Source organism: Coturnix japonica, chromosome 1, assembly GCF_001577835.2.
Source record: "Coturnix japonica isolate 7356 chromosome 1, Coturnix japonica 2.1, whole genome shotgun sequence".
NCBI lineage: Eukaryota > Metazoa > Chordata > Aves > Galliformes > Phasianidae > Coturnix > Coturnix japonica.
Window position 1 is genome coordinate 163891661 of NC_029516.1, and position 22344 is coordinate 163914004.

Genomic DNA, 22344 nt, shown 5'->3' on the forward strand with positions numbered 1-22344 from the left:
AGAAAAAAACATATGAAAAAATGAACTTAAAACCTGGGAAATGAAGGAATAATCTCTTGCAGAAGCACAGGATAATAACAACTCATTACACAGTAGTTCAGAGGAGCAGAATTATAGCAGACAATAACTCCTGGTTTATCAGGAATTATCAACTGATGTTACTGTGGAAAAGAGACCTACATCCTACTTAGAAACTTAAACTGGAACATCGTAACTGGTAAAATAGTTGAGGGAGACTTGAAATTATCCTGTAAATGTACATGAACTGAAAAAGTTGCTTGAAGCCAGTTATGAACTACATGGAGAGAGTTCCAAAGAGATCAGCAAGTCATCAGAGGCTCAAAACCATGACTTGAGAGGTAATATAGTTGATTAGTCTACAGAAGAAAACAATAAATGTAAAGTAAATATGACACACGAAAAAGGAGAAATGTGTCCTCCAGGATGATTAAATTGCAGCATAGGAGACTGAAGGTGTCTGAAGTGAGTTTAAGGTTAAGTCACTTAATTCAGCTGTCTATAAACAAGCTACATGTCTAGCTCAGCTGGCTCTCAAGGTCTGGGCTCTGTTCTGGTAGATGTCTACCTGAAAGTGCAACAAATAGTTCTCCAGTTTCCGCTGAAACATTCGATAACATATTTTCTTAATTAGAACAATAGACTTTTTATGTCTTCTAATTTATAGCTGAAAAAACATATTCCTGGTCAGAATAGAAAAGCACTGGAACTGCCATAATTGGAGAGGATCTCTGAAGAATTCATGTTAATAAAGATTCATTAAGAAAACAATAATGATGAAACACAACACTACACAGGCATCTGTAGGAAGAACTAATTGGGTATATCGTGATCTGGTTCCAGAGCAAGAGGACAGACTGGCGTGATAAGATTTTTAGCACTATGATTCTATAAAACACAAAATAAGAGTCTGAACACAAAGTTACCTCATTTACGAGTTCTCACTGCTTTATCTAAAACTCTAACACCTGACTTTATTTTATACCCTGGAAGCAATTTTTATATGATCCACCAGCTTTTCTGACTTCTGTTACTGAAAAACCACATTATGCCACGCAAAGATGAAGCTGTTGATCATTTCACCTTTGTATGATGTGACAGGGAGATGCTGATTCAACTTCCCTTCTAGCCAGACTTTATCTCACTGACCCAAAACACAACCTTTGGTGAAGTTTCCAATTTTTGACATATTTTCCAACAGTGTGCATATGTAAGTGACATACAATCTATTTTGTCTTTCCTCCCAAAATAATGAGATAACAGTCATCAATCATATAGTGATAGTGCCACATCAGTCTGGTTTTGTTTAACATCTTCACCAGTAACCTGGATGGTGGGATGGATTGCACCCTCTGCAAGTTTCCTGATGATACAAAGCTGGGTACTACAGGTACTACCGCTGTTTCATGCCATAAAAGCAGTGCTCTGGTGGGATGCAGCACTGTCCTAACAATATTAACATTTTGTGTACTGAAAAAAATGCATGCAAAATAATTACAACTGTGCACATCTACCTATGTCATCATACGGAGATATGGACTTGGATGTGGTTGGTCTGCTTTGGTGGGGGAGAGGAAGAGGACCAGTGTGCACATAAGACAGTAATTTCACTTGACCTCAATGTCAACAACTACTTCTTGGTCCTTTTTATTTAGCATCACTGAAATATCCTCACAATTAAAAAAATAAACCATACAACCTTTATACACATCAAACAGCACAGTAACTGTTAACAATGGATACAGTGGCAGTGATTATCAGATAATTCGTAATGCATTTATGATAACACAGGGATGATTTTGAACTTCATTAATTCCACCACTTAGTGGCTATCCAGCCAGTTTCCCATGCTCAGAATGAAACATCTGAGAAACACTGCAATAAAAGGCATCTAAGGCAACACTTAAGTATCTGAATGAGGCAGAATTATTTAAGTTATTATCAAAACAAAGCATGTTGTTTTTTCATGTCCTTAGAGAAAGTAAAATGAATTTTTCTCCTTTATGCTTCTATGTTTACTAAACTATTCTGCTTTCAGCTTCTTATCTTTTGTGATCCAAATATGTTTGTTTTTAAAGTAAATAAGAGACAAGAGAACATGGACTTTGACTTTCTCAGTTCTGGAAAGAGAAATCACATAAATACAGAAGCAGAAAGTACGAAGAATCGCCTTCCCAGAAGCTCATGAATTATCAGCTACTCCACATTGTCTTCCCTTGCTCCTAACACAGAATCTACAGATATTACTCATAATTCTGGAGCAATTTTCAAGAGCTGGGTTATTCCCTCTATATCTGATTTGATTACTTAGGTTGTTTGTATTACTCATTATTCACCTCAGTGCTATCTATATCATAGCAAGGAAATAGGATGACAGATCCTTTGGCAGCATTTAGTGTATCTTACGGAAATAATATTCTCTTTTATGCTGTTAATACTCTCCTCTGTGCAAATAAGGCTGATTGTTAAAAAGCATGTGATGACATCACAATCATCTATTATGGCTCTATTAAGATGATACTAAATACCTCAGAAGAGTGTGATTCATATTGCTAAGCTCAGAGAAAAAAGAAAAAAACAACCTCTGAAAATGGTACCCACATTTCCTAGAAGTTACTCCTTTTCATGATTTCACTGGATAGACTCTTCCATTTTGCCACCTTGTATTATGTTTGTTGTCAAAGAACCATTAAATTTGGAAGTGACTACTAAGATCATCTGGTGCAACCATAATGAGCCCATATAAACTCATGATAAATTTACACTAGTTGCCAAAGGCCAAAACTGTTTTGCCTCACTACACATTACACATGGTCAGCAACACCTGAGATACTTTTAGTAACCTATTTTGAAAGTTATAAATAAGCTTTAAAATTATGCTCCTGTCCTAATGAGTTTTCAGTCTACAAAGTGTAAGTCAGAAGCCAGAAGTACCTTACAGCTACAATCTGGGAGATGGATGAACTTGAAGTCAGGAGGGAAGGAATGGGAAAAATGAGAAGTGAAAGCAACCTTGTGACAGAGAAGAGAGCACAGAGTGGGAAGAGCATAAAATTTTGGTCTTATCTGTCCAACCCTGAAGTGTAGTGCCTCTCATTCTGTCTCATAAATCATAAATCTTCAAATTAGTGAATCCCTGGGCAGCCCATTCCACTGCCTGACCACTCCTTTGGAGAAGTAGGATTTCCTAACATCCAACCTGAATCTCCCCTGGTGCAACTTGAGGCCATTCCATCTCATCCTATCACTGCTACACAAGAGAAGAGGCCGTCCCTCAGCTCACTACAATCATCCTTCAGGTAGTTATAGAGAATGAACAGAAATCTGCTGGAATACATGAGCCAATGTGACACTGCAAAGCTGTATAGGTACTTTTGATCTGTACAGGTGATTAAGAAATACTGTTTAAGGCAACAAATGCATCAAATCAGAATGAAGCTACTTAGATAGTGCTATCATAGTTAAACAGTAGTTATACATTTCAAAATCAGTTATTTACAGCACTGTAAACAGACCCTTCATAGAGATCATCACAGTCCTCAAATATTTCTGATACAAAACAAGACAGGAATCCAAAAGGCCTGTGTACTGGGTGGATCAAATGTAATCACCTAAAGAGAATACCCTAAGGACTTAATTCGGCCTTTATGATCATAGTGTGTATGAAAGGCAAATAAGAGCTGGCTCTGAAATGCAAAATCTCAGACAGACTTGAGACGCATTAGAAGAACAGCTGAGCTGCCTTTTATTTCTTCCTCATTTTGCCTGCTGACCTCTCCTTTTCCATTCTCCTTGTCATTGTTGCTCTTCTGCTTTCTTATGAAGGCTGAAGTGGAGGAGCTATTAAGCCTTTCAGTATTTTTTGCTATCTTACCTGCTCCTTATATCCATTATCAACTGCTACATTTTTCCTTTGTCAGATTTTGGCTTCTTACATGCTTTTTATATACAGATAGAGAAGACACAGGTTCTATGGGAACGTCAGGAGAGAGTTTGCAAGAAGGGAGCAATACAGAATAAGAGAAGGAACAAAAGTGGAAGTAAAATGGTGCAGCACTGGTGAGGCAGTGAGGCTCAGGTCACTGGCCCATGAACGTTCCAGTCTCTTCTTTTACACTTTTACTCCTTAAATTAATGCCCTCCCCTTCTCATCTTGTTTCTTTTCCCGTCACACTAAAAGTTTTCTCACACTTCACCTACTACACAGACAGAAGAACAGCCTTGATTCCTGTAAACTGTTTCCCTTGAACAAAACCAGTGGGTCTTTACATGTCAGCTTTCTCTTTCTCTCCACTGCTACATTTGCTCCAGAAGACAGTTGTATTCCCTGCTGCACACCTCAGCACATGCTGGCCTCTTTGTTTACAGCTATGCTACTTTATTAACAACTTTAGATTCATGGATTAATATCATGTTTATTTTTCCTGTTGCTCCACAGTTCCAGAACGATTATTGTATCAGAATAAAATGATGGACCAAAACACACATTGTCTCAAAAGATTTGAAGTGTAGGGACAGTGAAAAGGCAGAAGCTTTCCCAAAAAAATTTGATTTCAGTCTAACAAATAGCAATAAGTAAATAACAGTAAGTAAAGTGCCCTCATCTTGTTAATTTTCTCCTGTAGCTGTGTCTTTAAGCAGATTACTAACCTGAGCATCTCTCACTGCAGCTTCAGTAGGGGACAGAATAGCCAGGAGGGCTGATACTATATATTAGGTTTAGTTTTCTTCCATAAAAAGGGCGAGTTTAAAAAATCACAAAAGTTTTGTGTGCCACATGATGCTGCCCAGAAGACACAGAACAAAGGTCCAACACTTCTATTTCAATCTCTGGAGCCAGGAAAACACAAAGCATTTTACAATTTGTTTAACAGTAAGAAGCACTTACCGTCCTGAAGAAACTTGTTTAAGTGAACCAGCACTTTCAAACAACTGTGCTCTTGCAGCCACTCTGAAAATAAGGAAGTACCTTGCTTTATACTTTGCTTATTAGTTAAAGTCACAAACTGATTTTACTTCTAACCATCTGAAGACATGGAAACATTTTTTAAGACTGTTGCAGGTATTCACTTTGAAAACTAGAGGAAATTCAAAAGCTCCACTTAAGTCCATAATTAGCAGAATTTTTATGGGCATAACTTATTTTAGGCCACTGAATTCCACAAGCTCCAGAGCCTTGCTAAGTCATCAAGAAGGAAAACCTCAACACTCTCTATATAAACATTTATTCTTGAATAATAATAATAGTCACTTTCCAAAAATCCAAGTCTTCATTATAGACCTTATCTAGAGCCTAATGATGTAAATGGAAGTCTTTCAATTGATTTTAAGCTGTCAATGTTTCCTTTGTTTATATTTTTGATTGTTAGTTAAATAAGTCATGAAGAAAGACATTTTAAAAGCAAGTGTTCTTGAGTGCTTTTTCAACTACTTGTAAACCTCTTTGTGATCATTTAATAGAAGACAGTATTGTAAGAACTCAGAACTGCATGGAGTCTTAACTTACACAGATCCTGGTCTTTGATAGCCATTACTTGATGCAGTATCTAGTCTTAATCTTCTGCACGTTTTGGGAGGCAAGTCAGGATTTAGTGGAGCCTTTGGTGTATCTTTTGTATCTGTTGAAGACAAGCTCTGTATAGATCCACTGCAGCTTTTGTTACCTAAAGAAAGCAGCCAAACAATAAGCAATATTAAAGCTAATCTGAAGATGTTTTACATGTGTAACATGCAAAGGAATTTTATTTCTTGTTAAGAAGCAAACTAAGGAATAAGTACTTACTAAGATATAGATGGAACAGGCAAAAAGCCAGGAGAAAAGGACCAGCAGCAAGGATGAAGAAACAGTTAAAACTGCGGGCTAATAAAACCATATTGCACTTACATGGTTAGACAGTACGGCCATTAAAAAGTGAAGATGAAAACCTTTAACATTGCACATAACTGTTGAAAATCATGTTGGCTGGGATCTCAAGCAGTCACATACTCTAAACTTGTGCTAACAGTAGTATTTGCTATGAGATGAGATAGCAGTAATTTGAAAGAATTAATATTTTGGTATTCACAGAAGCCTGATGAAACTTTTAAATGAAACAAACAAAAAAAACGAAGAAAAAAACCCAAAAAACTTATGAGTTGTAAATACAATCTGCAAAAAGGGTTTCAGACATACACATTATGTCACAGACAAGAAGCAACAAAGTTGTTACTAGATGTATTAAGTTTAGGGTGTTCCAAATGTAATTGGTAACTTTGATTACTGACAATAATTGCAAGCATTCATTTTTTAGACACAGTAATTACTACAAATACCAACGCTTTTATATTGTAAGCCAGAAATCTTCTTACAAGTCAGTAGCCTCTGAGGCTCTGCAGGATAGAGAGTACTCTCAATTCCTAGGAACATTGGTACTGTGAGTTGTACAGATGACAACAGAAATGTGTCAGAAGCAGTTTTAAAAGTGAAATAACATACCTCAAAAGTTTAAGAATAAACAAATTTAGAGTGTAACATCAGCTTTCAGATTCACCTCTTGTTTTTTGATGCCTCACAGTAAATTCACTGACGTCACAAAAAACCTTGGAAATTACCTTCAGCTGATGGAATTGATCTGAGGGAAGAACCTGAAGATCTTTTCAGGCCAGACAGACCATAGGAACTCTTCTTGGTCAGATCTATGGGAGGAGAGGCATTCTCCGGCCCAGTGACAGAAGCTATACTTTGGCAGTCTGACTCCATGTCTGTTTTTGTTGCATCCTCCTTTGATGAGGATTCTGGACTCGTTGTCCACAGGCCTGAACTCTTCTGGCCATTTGAAGAAGGGGGTGAGGCAATCCATGGAATCCCTCCTGACTTCTCCCTGGGCTGAGAGGTCACACATTTGGTGGTGCTGTTCTGCTCAGAGGAGTGAGAGGAGAGGGATTCGATGCTGCCCATGGGAGTGCTATCTGGGCTACTGCTGTATGAGTCACCTGGGCAGGAGGGAAGGGAGAAGAAAGAAACAATAAGATAACTACATTATCTAACCATGCACATTTCTCTCATGTCATCTTTAACTCCTGTACCATATTGTCATCAAATTGGATAGCCATTATTTAGTCTCCCAGACAGCCGCTCTCAAGACAACACAGCAATTTAGTTGCTTTAAGTTACACACATCCCTATATTTAACCTGGAAAATCTGCACTTTGTGGACATTTCTCTGGAGCCGATGAACGTTACGTGTTGCAGGTGAAAGTATTTCACATCAATGTTATACTTTCAGAAAAACCTGCCTGCAATATAAATATTGCTAGGAAATTAAACAATTACAGTTCTGCAGTATTTTTTTAATAAACACCTTACTAGATTTTGAGCACAGGGCAATGCTTGCAGTGCAATGTCCCATTTGTGTTCTGAAATGTATGACTCTGTAGACAGTTTTACATTGATTACCAAGTTGCTGAGGATCTTTGCAGTCTCTATAAGAGTCTACAAAAGCCTGTCTGTAGTTGTCCAGTTTTCTGAATCATGATGTCTTTCATGAAATATCTATCCTGCACAAGGACCACTCATTCCTTTATTTACAACTTGAACACTGAACATTTGTTGCATTTCTTTAACTCAACTGATAATAGGGAAATTAGCCTATCTACACAGAAATCTTTATGCTGATATAATTTCTTTCAGTGATATCACAGAATGATAGAATGGTTTGGATTTTAAGGGACCTTTAAGATTACTCAGTCCCAAACACTCTGCTATAGTCAGGGACATGTCCCACTAGACCAGGTTGCACACAAGCTCATCCATACTGGCCTTGAATGATTCCAAGGAGGGGGCATCCACAACATCGCTGGGGCTGGGCAACCTGTTCTATTGTCTCACTATTCACACAATAAGGGATTTATTCCTGATATCTAGCCTAAATCTACAATCTTCCAGTTTAAAACCATTTCCTCTCACCATGTTGCTACCTGCCCTTATAAATAGTCCCTCTCCAAATTTCCTGTAGGTCTCCTTCAGGTACTAGAAGGCTGCTAGAAGGTCCCCACTGGAGTCCCTCTTCTCTAGGCTGAAAAGCCCCAGCTCTCTCAGCCTGTCATTATCGGGGAGGTGCTCCAGCCCTTTGATCATCTTTGTGGCCCTCCTCTGGAGATGCTCCAACAGTTCCATGTCATTCTTGTGTTGAGGATCCCAGAACTGGACATAGAACTCCAGGTAGGGTCTCATGAGAGCAAAGCAGGGGGGCAGAATCACCGGCCTCGATCTGCTGGTCACACTTCTGATGCAACCCAGGATACGGTTGGCCTTCTGGGCTTCAAGCACACATTGCCAGCTCATGTTGAGTCTTTTATCAACTAATACCCCCAAATCCTTCTCCTCAGGGCTGCTCTCAAGCCATTCTCTGCTCAACCTGTATCTGTGCTTGGATTGCCCTGACCAGATGCAGGACCTTGTGTTAGGCCATGTTGAACTTCATGAAGTTCTGGATGGCAGCCTATCCCTACAGCATGTCAACTGCACCACTCTGCTTCGTGCCATCTGCAAACTTGCTGAGTGCGCACTCGATCCCATGTGAAGTTGCCTTCGAAGTTGCCTTGTTTACCACCAATCACCCCATCTTTATTTTCCCCCTGCACTTGGTCATGCTGTCAGGATCTGCTCCATCATCTTGGCACACACAGAAAAGTTCTGATCTTTCCCACTCTGTGCTAAGGGGATGAAAAGTTGGGCTCGTCCGGGATTTGAACCCGGGACCTCTCGCACCCTAAGCGAGAATCATACCCCTAGACCAACGAGCCAAACTTGTACTACAAGCCATGGAAATATTCTAAAGAACTTGGCTGATGATTTGAGAGAAGGAGCGTGCATTAGAACTGAGGAAGGACTGGCTGACAAATTAGTGAGAGCTGAAATATCTTTTAGACTGCATTCATGAAAATGAATTGAAGTGTAGTGAGTCATACGTCAGATTCTAGTAATATCTTTTCCCCAAAAGCTAGGAGACGAAATTCAAACACTTCACAAGGAAAGAATGTATATATTTTTAACTACTGAATATTTACAAGATACCATCAGGATACAGTAATTTTTCCTCCACGCATTCCAATATTCTTGGAAACAGGTGAAGACAGCCACACCGAGTACTAAAAATAAGGTCTCAAATGGTAATGCCTTGCTCACTGGATGTGAAAACAGTAGTGCTGCTGTAACTTGAAAATTTCCATCTAATTCTGGACAGACTTCAGGATATTCCAGATTAGATTATGCACCATTTTACTTCTTACAGATTGGCAGTCCCTAAATATTGTAAGATCGGCTGGAACCTAAATTTGACAAGTGCATTTTCTATCATTTTCTATCATTCTCTACAGTTTGGTATCTGCATTTCATGGCATACAGATTTCCTTAACTTCCTGAAATACAGTTAAGTGCCTTTTATTCGTTTAAATAATAAAATAAAACCATCCAGTGCTTCAGAAAGAGCTACTGCCAGAGATCAGGGCTTTCTCTTGACTGTCTCTGGCACGGCTAGAGATACTTGGCAAGGAGAACACCCCTGCTCCTGACTCAGCCTTCCAGGCACAAGCGAGATCTTAACTGGAACTTGTGCAGCAAATGCTGAGCTGGAGCCAAGAAGCAAACTCCACATGGAGAGCTCCTGGGTCAGACCTAGCTTCATTCCAGCTGTCGGCAGAAACTATGAGTGAATTAAGAAGCCTGTGCTTGCATAAGCCCAGCAAAATACTTTGACAGAACTGCCCTACTCAAATGCAGTTAGTTACACAGTGAAAAATAGCTGGAATTTTGCTCAGTTTCTTCTCTGGCGAATGTAACTGACAGTTCCTCCATAACTTCTTCATCTAAGGATCCCATGCCATTCATACTGCCAACTGAAGTCTGGGGAGCTACTGCTCTCATTCAGTATCGCTGTGCATTACTTTACTGTACCTATTTTGCATACATCCCCCTGAGGAACTGGGGAAGAAAGAAGTTCTTTTGGAAATCTCTTGCAGTAGTTAGTAACTTAGGCATTGCTACAGCTTCTACACTTCTTAAAGGTAAGGCGGGTAAGTGAAAAGGGATGAAAACAAATGAAATGCACCTTTTTAACATACTGCATGAAAGGCACATTACATGAAAATGAAAAAGATTTCTAAGCAGCATGTAATTGTGAACATAACTCCATGCTGTTAAACAGCCAATCATCTGCCGAGCACACTGTTTCTCATAACCTAGGAGTTTGTTTCTATTCTGTAAAACTAATAAGGTTTCAGTGGTTTTGGCATCCTAGACAGTAGTTTGATTTGAACCAATGACCACAGTTTCATGCATTTGAAAACAGCCAAGTAATGTTTTTGATCTCCTGACCTTGACTGAGTTAAAGCTTCCCAACCTTAATAATGAGGGGAATGTCATGCAGTGAACTTCACAGTTTCAAGACAGGCTACATTAAGATTAGAATATAAAGTCTACTCTAAAAGATTTTCGTATGTAATACAAGACATGCCTAAAAACAAATATCCTTCCTCCTTTGAGAGAAACAACGAACGTAGTCATTGATCAGTACAGCTGTGACTCACAGAGGTTAAGAAGCTGATGAATCTCCATCTATAATGTTTACTGAAATACAGTACTTACTGGACATTGCTAAGGAATATCAAAAGGCCAAGACATGAAAAGGAAGACAGCAGTCAACAAGAACAAACTTACTGTCAGGATCTGCTAGACATGGTGTGTATCTTCCTTTGGGTTTACGAGGACCTGTGGAGAGACAAATTGCTCTTGTCCTTCTCGAACTTGAACGGGACTGTGGTTGGGGAAGAGGAATATTGGGATCTGGTGCAGTGTGGAATATCTGCATGATTAAAGAAAAAAAAAAAAAAAAAGGGAAGAAAAAAATAAGAGAAATAAACAACAGAGGTACTCCTATGCTTCCATTAATTATATATTTGTTTTCCTCACCACTGCACCTGAATATTCTAATAGTCTCATCCATCATAAAAGAGCACATTGACAGAATATCTTCTGGTTCAATTCCACAATCCAAGGATGGGTTAGTGAACAACGAGCTGTACTTAAAAATTACGCTGATTACACAAAAATATTTCTTTAAATAGTTTTAACTTCTAGTCCCAGTTATAAAGTGCTTAACAACCTAAACTGTGAAACATACAGTAGGTGCTTCCTACTAACACCTACTCAAGAACTCCATATTTTCTAATATTATGAAAAAGTCGAATTTAATTCTATGTGTACCTGTGAGAGCTTTTGTATATTACAGAAAGGTGCCATAGATGCAATCCCATTTGAATTTCAGAATACTACTTTATTTTCCTACAGAAGTCAAACCATTTTCAGGTTTGGAGCATCTTCTGTTTCTTATCTCTCATGTACCACTAATCAATTCTGTGCTGTATTGCTGCAGAAAACCTCAATTTTTTCAGGTATGAGAAGAAACCTACATGCTATTGAAAAAGTGGAGGAAAAGTGGATGTAAACTCAGACAGTAGAAAATACCTTAAATGTGGTCTTGAGATACTCTTAAAACAAATTAATACCACATTAGTAAGTAGCACATCAATGCAAAACATGTCTGCAGACAGAAAGAGAGCAATTTTGGTTGCGCAGACATGTTCTGTGTATTGAATAAACTGCTAGTTTCTGGAGGGGAAATTCAGTTTGGGAAACATGTATTAAGTACGTTTTGGAGTTGAATGCATGGGGGCTGCCAGCATCATACTGATTCTGAGGAGTTCCTGTGAAATATAACTGGTGATATCAAGCAGTACTATCAGTAATTACTGATCAGTCATTGCAAGGGATCCTGATGATGACAAGGAATTGCCCTACATCTGACTAAATGGAATAAAATCAAACTTCTTCCACCTTGTTTTGTCTGTCATCAGAGAAAGTGATATAAATCAACAAAAAATCCCTCAAATGCTACTCTTTAGATGATCAACAAAAGGAGGTCTTGACTGTTCTGCTGGGTGCTATAAAGGGCAAAAAACCCCCACCACCACCAAAGACAAGTGAGAAAGATTTTTAGTGAAGGTGATACAAGCTGTGCCTGGCAAGATTCAGGCTGGATGTCAGGAAATTCTAGTTCTCCAAAAGAGTGGCTAGGCAGGGGAATGGGCTGCCCAGGGAGGTGGTGGAGTCACTGACCTTGGAGGTGTTCAAGGAACGTTTGGACATTGTGTTGAAGGACATGGTTTAGTGAGAACCATGAGTGGTGATGGGTGGACGGTTGGACTGGATGACCTTGAAGGTCTCTTCCAACCTCGGTCATTCTATGAGCTTAAGATTCTATGATACCTGCAGTGAAAGTGACTGAATGTAACATTTTATGATTTCATAGATTTTCCTTCTCAAGTCCTGAAAAAGTTTTTAATCAGTTTCCCAAAAAGAGCATGAGATATACCCTTCCTGTGTACTTGGGGAAAACAAAATATACCAGGCAGTTACAGATATGTATTGCTGAAAGCAAAAAAGTATCTTGCTTCTATGCATGTTACAGAGCAGCAGATCACAAAGATTCATTGATGGGTTAAAAACCTGTAATTAGGAATAAAACTTTCTCTAAGAAACATTCATTAGTTTTCAACATACTTAATCTGGTATCTAGACACCTGAAAAGTTGTACAGCAAACAGAACTGGGGATTGTGTTGGGCATCCACATTAACGCTGCTTGTGGAAAGAAGTGAAGCACGGTTGGGGTTTCATGACATTAGATGGGATCAGACCTCCAGCTGACATATCATCAAAGGACAGTAACTGTCAGAAAGACTCTGAGCTGATGCACAAAGTATACAGAGGTGAATCCATGTGTTCACCCAGATTGAACCTCAGTATACTGCTCACGTGAGAGAAATGGAAGAGCAAAGAAGCAAAGTAGAACCTTCCCATTCTGGTTCTAGATATGAGAAGGATGCAGAAATCTTCAGAAAGCTATGAAGATTCAGAGCAACTTCTCTAAAGCACGGGTGATTATGTCTTGAACTTGTACCTTGCATAGCTTTGTTAGGAATACTTATCCAGAGCATGAGGAGAGAAAAAGGTGGTTGTTTTTTTTTTCAATCAATAACCTTTTACAAATGCTAAATTTCTCATTCTTGAGAACTTGATGATAATGAAAATGAGATCTTGGATTCACTTCATCAACAGAACATTCACTTCATCAGTCTTCTACTACCTTTTCATAATGTTCTATAAGAATTTCAACGACGATGTTCTGAAACTTAATGTTCATCATAGCAGCCACAGTTTCTTCTTGGGCTCTCATCAGAGTTGGTCCAAAGATAACACCAAGGTTGGATACCGTCATAAGGTTTTGCTGACTGTGTAACGATACCCTTTAAATGAACACAAACAACATGCAGTTAAATAATTGCACTAAACTACAATGTGAAGTCTCAAATTTGTGTTTTCCCTTTATAAACATTTACATTTATTACAGCTAAAATGCAGTGCAGAACAACTACTGTATCTCCATTAAGGCTCCAATCTTACCATTTTTTAACAGATAATGATGAGCAAGTCTTTTTAGACTAAGTATCTAAGTTTTTTACATAACTGATAAGAAAAAGTAACTATCACCTTTGAATGTCTCTACAGAGAGATTCAGCCCATCTAAAGTTTAGGAGCCATTGGGTGGGTTTTCTCTCCAATAATTATACAAGAACTTAAATTCTCTAAAGAATTAAAGTGCTAGGTGAGAACAGGTCAATTATATACCCTTAGCTTTCATGCCAAGGAAAGAAATATAGTTACTGAAAACACTTAAATTGTAATGGGATCTCTTAATACTTCCAAAGCATACGATTAGTGGGGTCAATGTCATTGTTTCTGTGAAACACATAACAGTAGATTATCATAATTATATCTTATGGCTTTAAAATGTACTGATCTTGTACTTCTGTATATCCTGCTATTGCCTAGTGTACCGTTTCTGCCATTTTCTTCTTAAATTAGAATTAATGTGGAATTTAGAAACTTAGTTTTTCCAATAATTTTTCGGATAGTAAAATGAAATTTATCTATCAGTAACCCTCAGTGTCCCTCTTCTTTTACAAATTAGATTTATTGAAAAAAAATTATATTATTATAAATTCTCACTGCCAGTGATTTCCTTGTCAAGTAGTTCTATTGCCTGCATGGGTCTGAGAAAAATATAATGCCAAGTAGCATTTTCATAATTGTCCTAATGTTTAATTTTTCTGAATTTGCTACCAAACGGAGTCAGAGGCACTCATTCACACTCTCCTCTTCCTTCCCTCTACTATTATCATTGCCAAACTGATAAACACCATTTAATGCATTTACGTAAGTAAAATTACCTTTGTATGTTTTAAAATTAAGAAACAGTAAAATCTACAAAATGTTGCAAGGAGCAGGTAGGGGAAAATCCTTTCTTCTGTTTTTCTCTGACTGCCTCCATTAATTAAGTTTTGGAGACATTTGCCATGTTTTCTGACCAATAAAATTCACAGATATCTTGAATTGCTTATAATGTTATATAAACATTAAAAAAAATGACCTGCCTGATGCCAGAGTTTGGTAGCAAATGACAGAAAATCGCAGACAAAGATTAGAAATCTGGTGACAAAAAAAAAACTGTGAGATTTTCCAAAGGCTATTACAAAATTCTGATGGGATCAAGATCAAATTTATGCTTGGATTTACTGATTATGCACTGAGTATGCACTGGTGATACGATAGCAATATGAACAGTGGATATACCATGGAATAGAGGTTAGCTGGACTAGAATTACTTCTATAGTGAAGTAAATACTGCCCTCATAACTGGAATAGGACTGCTTTAGTACCTTACTTACACTGAGAATTGGGAGTAATATGAAAAATAAGTTTGTATATAAGATGATGTGATATAAGCTGCAGCAAAATTAATGCCCATCTTGCTATGGTTCCTACTTTATCTCATTAAGTTAGGCCTCAAAATATTCTAAAATCTTACTTAGAAAGCCACACTGGTAGAAATAGTTATTTAGAAGTCAAATCATGAAAATTATTTCTTTGTTAAAGTGTATTTTTAGCCACTTGTCTCAGTGGATTTTTCTCTTATGTTTGGCTTGGGTGACTAAAGGGTGTTTGGGAAGTCCATTGGATCTTAATGAAAATAGAATTTTGAATACCTTGGTCTGTTAGAAAAACCTAAAAAATAAATCCTTACCATGTTATTTTGCTTTGTACTACACATTAACTGTTCAGGTCTCTTACACAGGCGTTATAATCTTACAGCACAGGATAGGGAGTAGTGTTTGCACATTGTTTGGGTTTCCTTGGTGACAAATTTAGTAATACTGTAACCAGAAAGGACTCTGCTAAGTACCTCAAAAGCTGAATTTCTAACAAAAAGGGAAAAGTGAGACCTGTAAATGGATTATCTTCAGAACCAGTTTCTCTTAACCTAGTTCTGCTGTTGCTGGGCTATTGAATTTCTGAATAGATAGCTAAAGTTAATGTGCATTTTATGCATAACTGTAAGACATTCATTAATGTGGAAATGCTTTCTCCTTATTAATATACCCCAGTAAATCTCTCATACTATCAGTCTGTCGATCATAGGAAGTGTTTTTAAATCATATCAAAGAATGACCCATTTTATAATGGAGACAAGTAGGAAATTTTATTAGGAAGGTTTAAAAACAAAAATAATAATTGAGTTACCTAACTTAAAATAACACCAAATGTCCAGTGCTTGCCTGGCCACTGAGTACATATTCACACAGAACCACCTCTCTGCAAAACGCTGATCAGGATTTTCAGGCCTTGTAACTTCATTTTTAGGATGATCTGCACCCCACCAACAACTAGATCCTATTTAGCTGTGTGCAGTGACACAGAAGTCAAAGTAGGCAGAAAACTAAAGGCATTAAGACCTAAATCAAGGAAATAACTTCAAATATTTCAAGGATTTCAAACAAAAGGATGAAGAAAAATGTTCTTTTGTGTGTGGTTTTTTTTTTTTTTCTTATTTCCACATCTAAAGAAAGTTATACGCTTTATTTATCAATTGCTCCTTGAAAAAAACATGCAGAGGTAGGAGGAAGAAAAGGAAAGAAGACAGCTAATCACAAGGCTAATTTTGAGCTCATCTCATTAGAGTGGCTGGCATAAACAACAGCTGGAAAATTGTATGAGAAATTAGAAAGGATGAACTGAATGTTGGAATGATAAGAACTGAAAGTTTTCAGAATACATCTCAAAGATTTCAATTTATCAGAAACGAGAATTACATCAAAGTTGAAACAGAAAAGAGCTAAAGAAAGCAAAAACAGAAAGCAACACTGCAGGCTTTGGAAATTCTCTTTGGAAATGTACGTGAGGTAATAGTGAGAGTAAGAGTTCAGGAACAAGGACAAGAAAGAAATGTTTGCCTAAAACTAATTGTGCCTACAGATAAGTCGACTGCTATATAAAACCACGGGATCACAGAATATCACAGTGGCGTATTGGAAGGGATCCCCAAGGACCATGAGTCCCAGTCATGGTTCCACACATGAACAGCCCAAAAAAATCAGGCCATTTGTCTGAGAGTGTTGACCAGTTGCTCTTTGAATTCTGGCAGCTTGAGGCCATAACCTCTGCCCTGAGCAGCCTGTTCCATGCTCAACAGTCTGGTGAAGAGCTTCATCCTGATATACAACCTGCCCCTCCATGTTGTTCCCTTGGGCCCTGTCCCTGTCACAGACAGCTGAGTTCTGCCCTTCTGCTCCCTGTGAGGAGCTGCAGCCGCCATCAGGCCTCTGCCCTGGGTTGAGCACAACAAGGACCTCTGCTTCTGCTCATATATCTTCTCCTCTAGATCGCCCACCATCTTTGTAGCTCTCCTTTGGACACTCTAACAGTTCTATGATGTCAATTTTGTACTGTGATGCTCAAAATCGCAGCTTTTACAACAATGTGATTTCACGATTACAAGTTCTAACTTTTTAGGCTGTCAGAAAGCATTAAATACTATACTTTTAGTAATCAAACTCTTCTGTTGGAAAGTTACAGAATCTGCTTTCATCTGGTTTACTGGGTTTTATATGCTAACATTATCAGTCATCTTGGTGACTCTTCAAGATGTTTTTAATTTTGTTTCTATGATGAGTATTCTTCAGCAACAATGCATATTACATTTCAGAAATCAAATACAATTTCAAATGTCACTGTAACGGATTAGGCAACACTGACAAATTAAATGTGAAAATGAACATATCTTACAGTAGTATCAAATATAAAAATCAAGAATTACTTGACTAAGTGCTTGATAAGGATGTCCAGCATCTCTCTGTTCTTCTCTGGTAATTTATGTACAAGTGCATGCACTGCTTCAACTCTGTAGTTCTGATCATCTGATTCTATTTAACAGAAAACAGAAATTATTGACAGATTAAACACACATTTAAACGAGACTAAAATTGGCAGAAGTGCCAGTATGCCAAACACATGCACTGCAGTTAACCAAACACAATTAGCCTTCGAAATGATGAAAGCAATTCAATTTTATTTATTCCAAGAACATTATGGAATCTGGATTTCAAGTAACTCGCAAAGAGCATTTACTGCAAGTACCTAAGCCAACAAAATCTGTGTCAATTTTGACTCCATGTTGTGCTGGAGTGGAATCCAAAATTTTATCTCTTGCTATTTAAAACATTTAAAATTATTGAGGATCTTTTTAAAAATGGAAGAGGAAATGGAGCAATAAATTCAAATTCTAAATTGGACTTGTTAGAAACACAATTTTTCTCTCTCACTAATTACCCCATTTATGAAAAGGGGATTATTATCTCCAATTTTGCAAGGCAAGCTGGGAAAATAAAAGTCCATGGATAAGAGGGGAGGAATGCTATAGAATAATTATCAGCCTGTACAAAACAATTGAACTAACAAATCAAGATTAAAAGTGTCATGCAAAAAGCAGTCACACGGAAGCTCTAAAACAACCAGAACAAACCACTGAACAGCTTCATTTAGTATGACTTCTCTTGTTTTGAGGGCTTTCATGTGGCACTGCCATCATATACAGTGAAACAGAAGAACTCAGATCCTTGTCTGGATAACCGAATGCTACACCAAGGAGAAAAACAGGGATAGCAACTGAGGAGAGGTAAGAAAAAATATTACTTTTGTAGAAGTATATAAATAGCTTTACTTACTAACAGCAACAATGAAATCTTTGTGCAGCTTAAATGTCATCAGTGGTTCTGAAAGACACCTGGTTGTAGAAGATAATTAAAAGGATATTTGAAAAAATGCATTACTCAAAGCCTTTTTAGGTTTTAGGGTAGTCAATATGATAGCCCTCAATATAAGCATAATGTATATTGGTATATCCAAGGAACCCCAATCCACACATTACCACAGCATACAATTCAGTCACATACAAAGTCTGAAAATCTTTTTGAGCTGAAGATGGCGTCACAATGGAAGTTCATAAGAGAAACATTACCAGCACTGTATCACAGAGACTCACTATGTTCTGACTGCCATACTGTGGAATAGGAATAATACTACTGAGGAATGTTGCATAGTGGGCTGCAGAAACAATCTGGCCAAGAAAGGCAAATAATATTATAAAGCTTTATACTAAAAATCTAATCTGAGAGATCCTGGAAGAGTCCTCCTCTGAAAGTAGCCTGTGAATTGTCTTAGACACAAAACCACAGCTAGCTTGTGTCCTAATTTCACAAACAGGACACCTACAAGAGAGTTGTGCTTCTAAAGAAATGCATTTCTTCAGTCAAAGTCATTCTTTTCAATGAAGTTGATACATGCACATTTTCTATAAATTATAAGCATATTTTCAATGGATTTCTGATGCTGCCCTTTGCTACATGACCAGTCTAAGAAATCCATTTTTTAAGAAGGCATAATCCAGTTGCCATCTGACTTTTACGTTTTTATTATGCTTACTCTCATCATTACATAGTGACATTCAAGAAGAGTTCTACCATAAGTACTATCACTTTTTTAGATTCTGCTTCAAAATAGCAAAAAAAATGAAGAGAAACTGTTAATTGTGGGAGGAATATATTACTCGTGAAAATACCAACACTGCGGGATAAAAACATAGTATTAGTATTTTGAAGAGATTTACTCTGCTCCAACAACGACACCATGAAAAATCACTGTACAGAAGGGATTCAGAAAATAAACGCTCAGCTAAACATGCTTTGTAGTTTACACACACAACAAAAAAAATAAATAAATAAAAGCATGCAGTTGATTATATTCTGCCAAATCCGTAGCTAAACAAGGAAGAAAAGTGTGTGACAAATTTGAGATTATTACACATTTTAATAAGGATAATAGGCAAGATGATAATATACTCAATTACTACCATGCTAATGAGTAAAAGAAATGTAATACAATATTTATAAGCAAAAGATTAATGAACCATAAAAGTAATACTGAGATATGCATAGCATCATACTTACCTGAGGTAGTTTTTAAGTCCGCTAGTTATTGTTTTATTGTCCCAGATTTCCATATCAATATCCATATCAGGAGGAGATTTAGGGGCTGGGAGAAATTTGAATTATGATTGTTATAGTCTGACTAACACATGGACAAGAAAAGCAGCAAACAGAAGCTAACAGAGTATTTGTTCAGCTCATATGATTATTTAGCATCCAGATTTGATCAATTTGAAGTATTTTAATCTCTGCCAGAGTATTAATAAAAAATAATTCAGCATTCATATTTAGTAACTGTAAACAGTAATATGTATGTACTACATAGTACATACTATGTAGTGTATGTATATGTATTATGGCAAAGAGTAAAAGTAACACCAAGTCAACAGAGAATTTGTAATTTACCTGGCTTGAACACTGAAGTACAGGCATCAGGTAGCTAGACTAACAAAAAATGTGAAATACAATAACTCTATTAAACTAAATGATGCTATTTACGCTTAAATCACTTACAAAATATGGTATTCATCAGCTTTTGCACTTTGGAGTTTACACCACCTATTCTGTACAGCCCCAGGATGGTAATGCCTACGTTGAGAAAACAAGAACAGAGGAAATAATGAGAAAATAGCTATTTCAATTACACTCACACATCCCTTGTCTGTGTTTTCAAACCACCTAAATGTATTTACAGAAAACTGAAAAGTTACATTATCAAGTATTGCATCACCATACTGAGCTACTTCTGGGATGCTAATAAATGCACTGTACTGAATCTACACCCTGTCCTACTCTAATCACAATTTTACATTAAGAGAAGTCCTTGCATTGGAACAACCAGTATCAGAAAACATCTAGAGAATGACTGGGAAAGGTGAAAAACAAGACTCCAAAGTGGACTTAAAATGTGCTACATATCTATAAATGTGTCCTACCCGGATTTCAGCAGAAATACTATGTGTCTACATTGCCTCTTCCAACCAAAGTTCGGTTAACATTTACAGGAGAGAGAACGATTCTACCCAAAGTAAAAACTTATAGTGTACACTACTGGAACATCGTAGTTCAGAATTAAAGTTATGGATCTCCAAGCAAAATAAAATGTCAGTTTCAATTTATCTTCAGGTTTCAGTTTTCTATTTTTAACAGCACTGTAGCACAATCAAGACTAACAAAGAGTGCCTAAGGTGTGGCACTCAAAATATTCCAATCACAATAATTGCACTGTTTTTAACTTTTTATTATTAATTCTTTTTTAAAACATCAACAGCACTAGGAAGTCCAAGACAGAACATGAATTTTGATATGATATATTCTTCTTCTCATCCCACATATATTTCCTGGCACCTCAGGAAATACAGAAGAATAACCTGCTCATTTACTCTGGTTGTGTGACTCAGAGAACAAAAAACAGGAGCAGTTTATTCCTTTATTCCTTAGGCAAGACAAGAACCAACTTTATATCTCTAGCAGGATGCATTCAAAACTCTAACTCCTAATTTATAGATTTAATGTTGGTATGTGAATACATTCTTTTTCTTTCTTCAGGTCTTACTGTTTTGAAATTGTGTATTCTAACATCTGATCTCTGTTAGACAACCCACAGGTGATACTGTTTTATTAATTATTATTATCATTTTTTTTACAGAGCAATGCAAGCTCTCGTTGATTCAAAAGCTACACAACACTACTACCTGAGAAGAAATCATGCTGGTCTCAATGCTGCACAGAGCGATTGTAAAGCTTTTGGATTAGAAGAGACTTGCATTCAAAGAGCTCAATGCACAGACAAGAAAAGGTCACTTCTGCTTATGGAATACCATAAAGCTGTTTGAAAGGGAATAGTCGAACAGCTTACTGTGAGTTACAAGATAAGAAAAATATTCATAGTAAACTAATATATCATCTGTGATTTAATACCTACCTCTTGTTTCTACAGCATGGATACATTTCCTCACAAAGTTGAAACCTGCTTCATTTAAGAACACTAAAAGAGAAGGAAAAATAATTTTTAAATTCATCAATGCACAAAATATCCATGTTTAGCTATAATCACATTTCTGTCAAAAAAGACTGATACACATTTATCCATGAGATGACGATACTTATCCTTTAAGACTGTAATACAGGTTTACATGCATATGAGAATATTCTACTGCCTTTATTAGAAATCAGTAAGTCCACACATAGAATCCAAAGGTCGCTGCTTTACAAGACTACTGAAGTCCTTTCCCTCTGCAGCGGGAAATGGCTTTAAGAATTCAAGACTTAACATAATGACCAGAATATTTTTACTGGTTTTAATACAAGATTCTTGTTTCTTGCACATGCATATAACTGCTCAAAAAACAGCAACACAGTAAAACAAACTTTGTTATTATTTACTATTTTTTGGATCTTCAACACATTCTTCTAACTAGCTAAGGAGAGATTTTAGAGTGGCTTATCTTTCATAATCAAAATAGTAACACCAATAAAAAAACAACAACAAAAAAACAACCCAAAACAAACATATTTAAATTTTAGAGTTCTGTTCTTAAATTTACCTTCTTTGAAGACACCTGTGTGTACGACACATCTCTTTCTCTACTTTATATACTCAAACATATTTAAAATATTTATTTGCATTTGTTTGCATATATTACCATAATACAAGTACAGATCTATATATGTCAGAATATCTCTAAATAGACTTCTTTCATTACACTGAATCTCCCTAATAGGTGTACATACACCTACAAATGAAGAGGTGTGATCCTTACAGAGATGATACATCACATAGGCATCCATTTACATTTAAGCATAAGGACAGTCAATGGAAATCTTCTGCAGATTTGTTAAATACATCGTCAATTCAGGGCCAAACATTTTTTCTTCCAATTTATGTTTGATGGTAACACAGAAGGTGA

General features: G+C 37.0%; 1 protein-coding gene and 1 non-coding gene across 2 annotated transcripts in view; both read right to left on the reverse strand.

Annotated features, from left to right (window-relative positions):
• Positions 1–22344, reverse strand: part of ARHGAP42 (Rho GTPase activating protein 42) — a 144635-nt gene that overhangs the window by 5612 nt on the left and 116679 nt on the right. The window contains exons 13-22 of the mRNA XM_015852280.2: positions 21360–21422; positions 19949–20023; positions 19457–19541; positions 18176–18234; positions 17269–17374; positions 13201–13360; positions 10715–10859; positions 6610–6990; positions 5525–5681; positions 4907–4969 (exon numbers count right to left, since the gene is read on the reverse strand). Of these exons, the coding sequence (XP_015707766.1) occupies positions 4907–4969; positions 5525–5681; positions 6610–6990; positions 10715–10859; positions 13201–13360; positions 17269–17374; positions 18176–18234; positions 19457–19541; positions 19949–20023; positions 21360–21422 (1294 nt within the window). The remainder of the gene's footprint in view (positions 1–4906; positions 4970–5524; positions 5682–6609; positions 6991–10714; positions 10860–13200; positions 13361–17268; positions 17375–18175; positions 18235–19456; positions 19542–19948; positions 20024–21359; positions 21423–22344) is intronic.
• Positions 8731–8802, reverse strand: TRNAP-AGG. The gene has a single exon. It is a non-coding gene; the product is annotated as a tRNA-Pro (tRNA).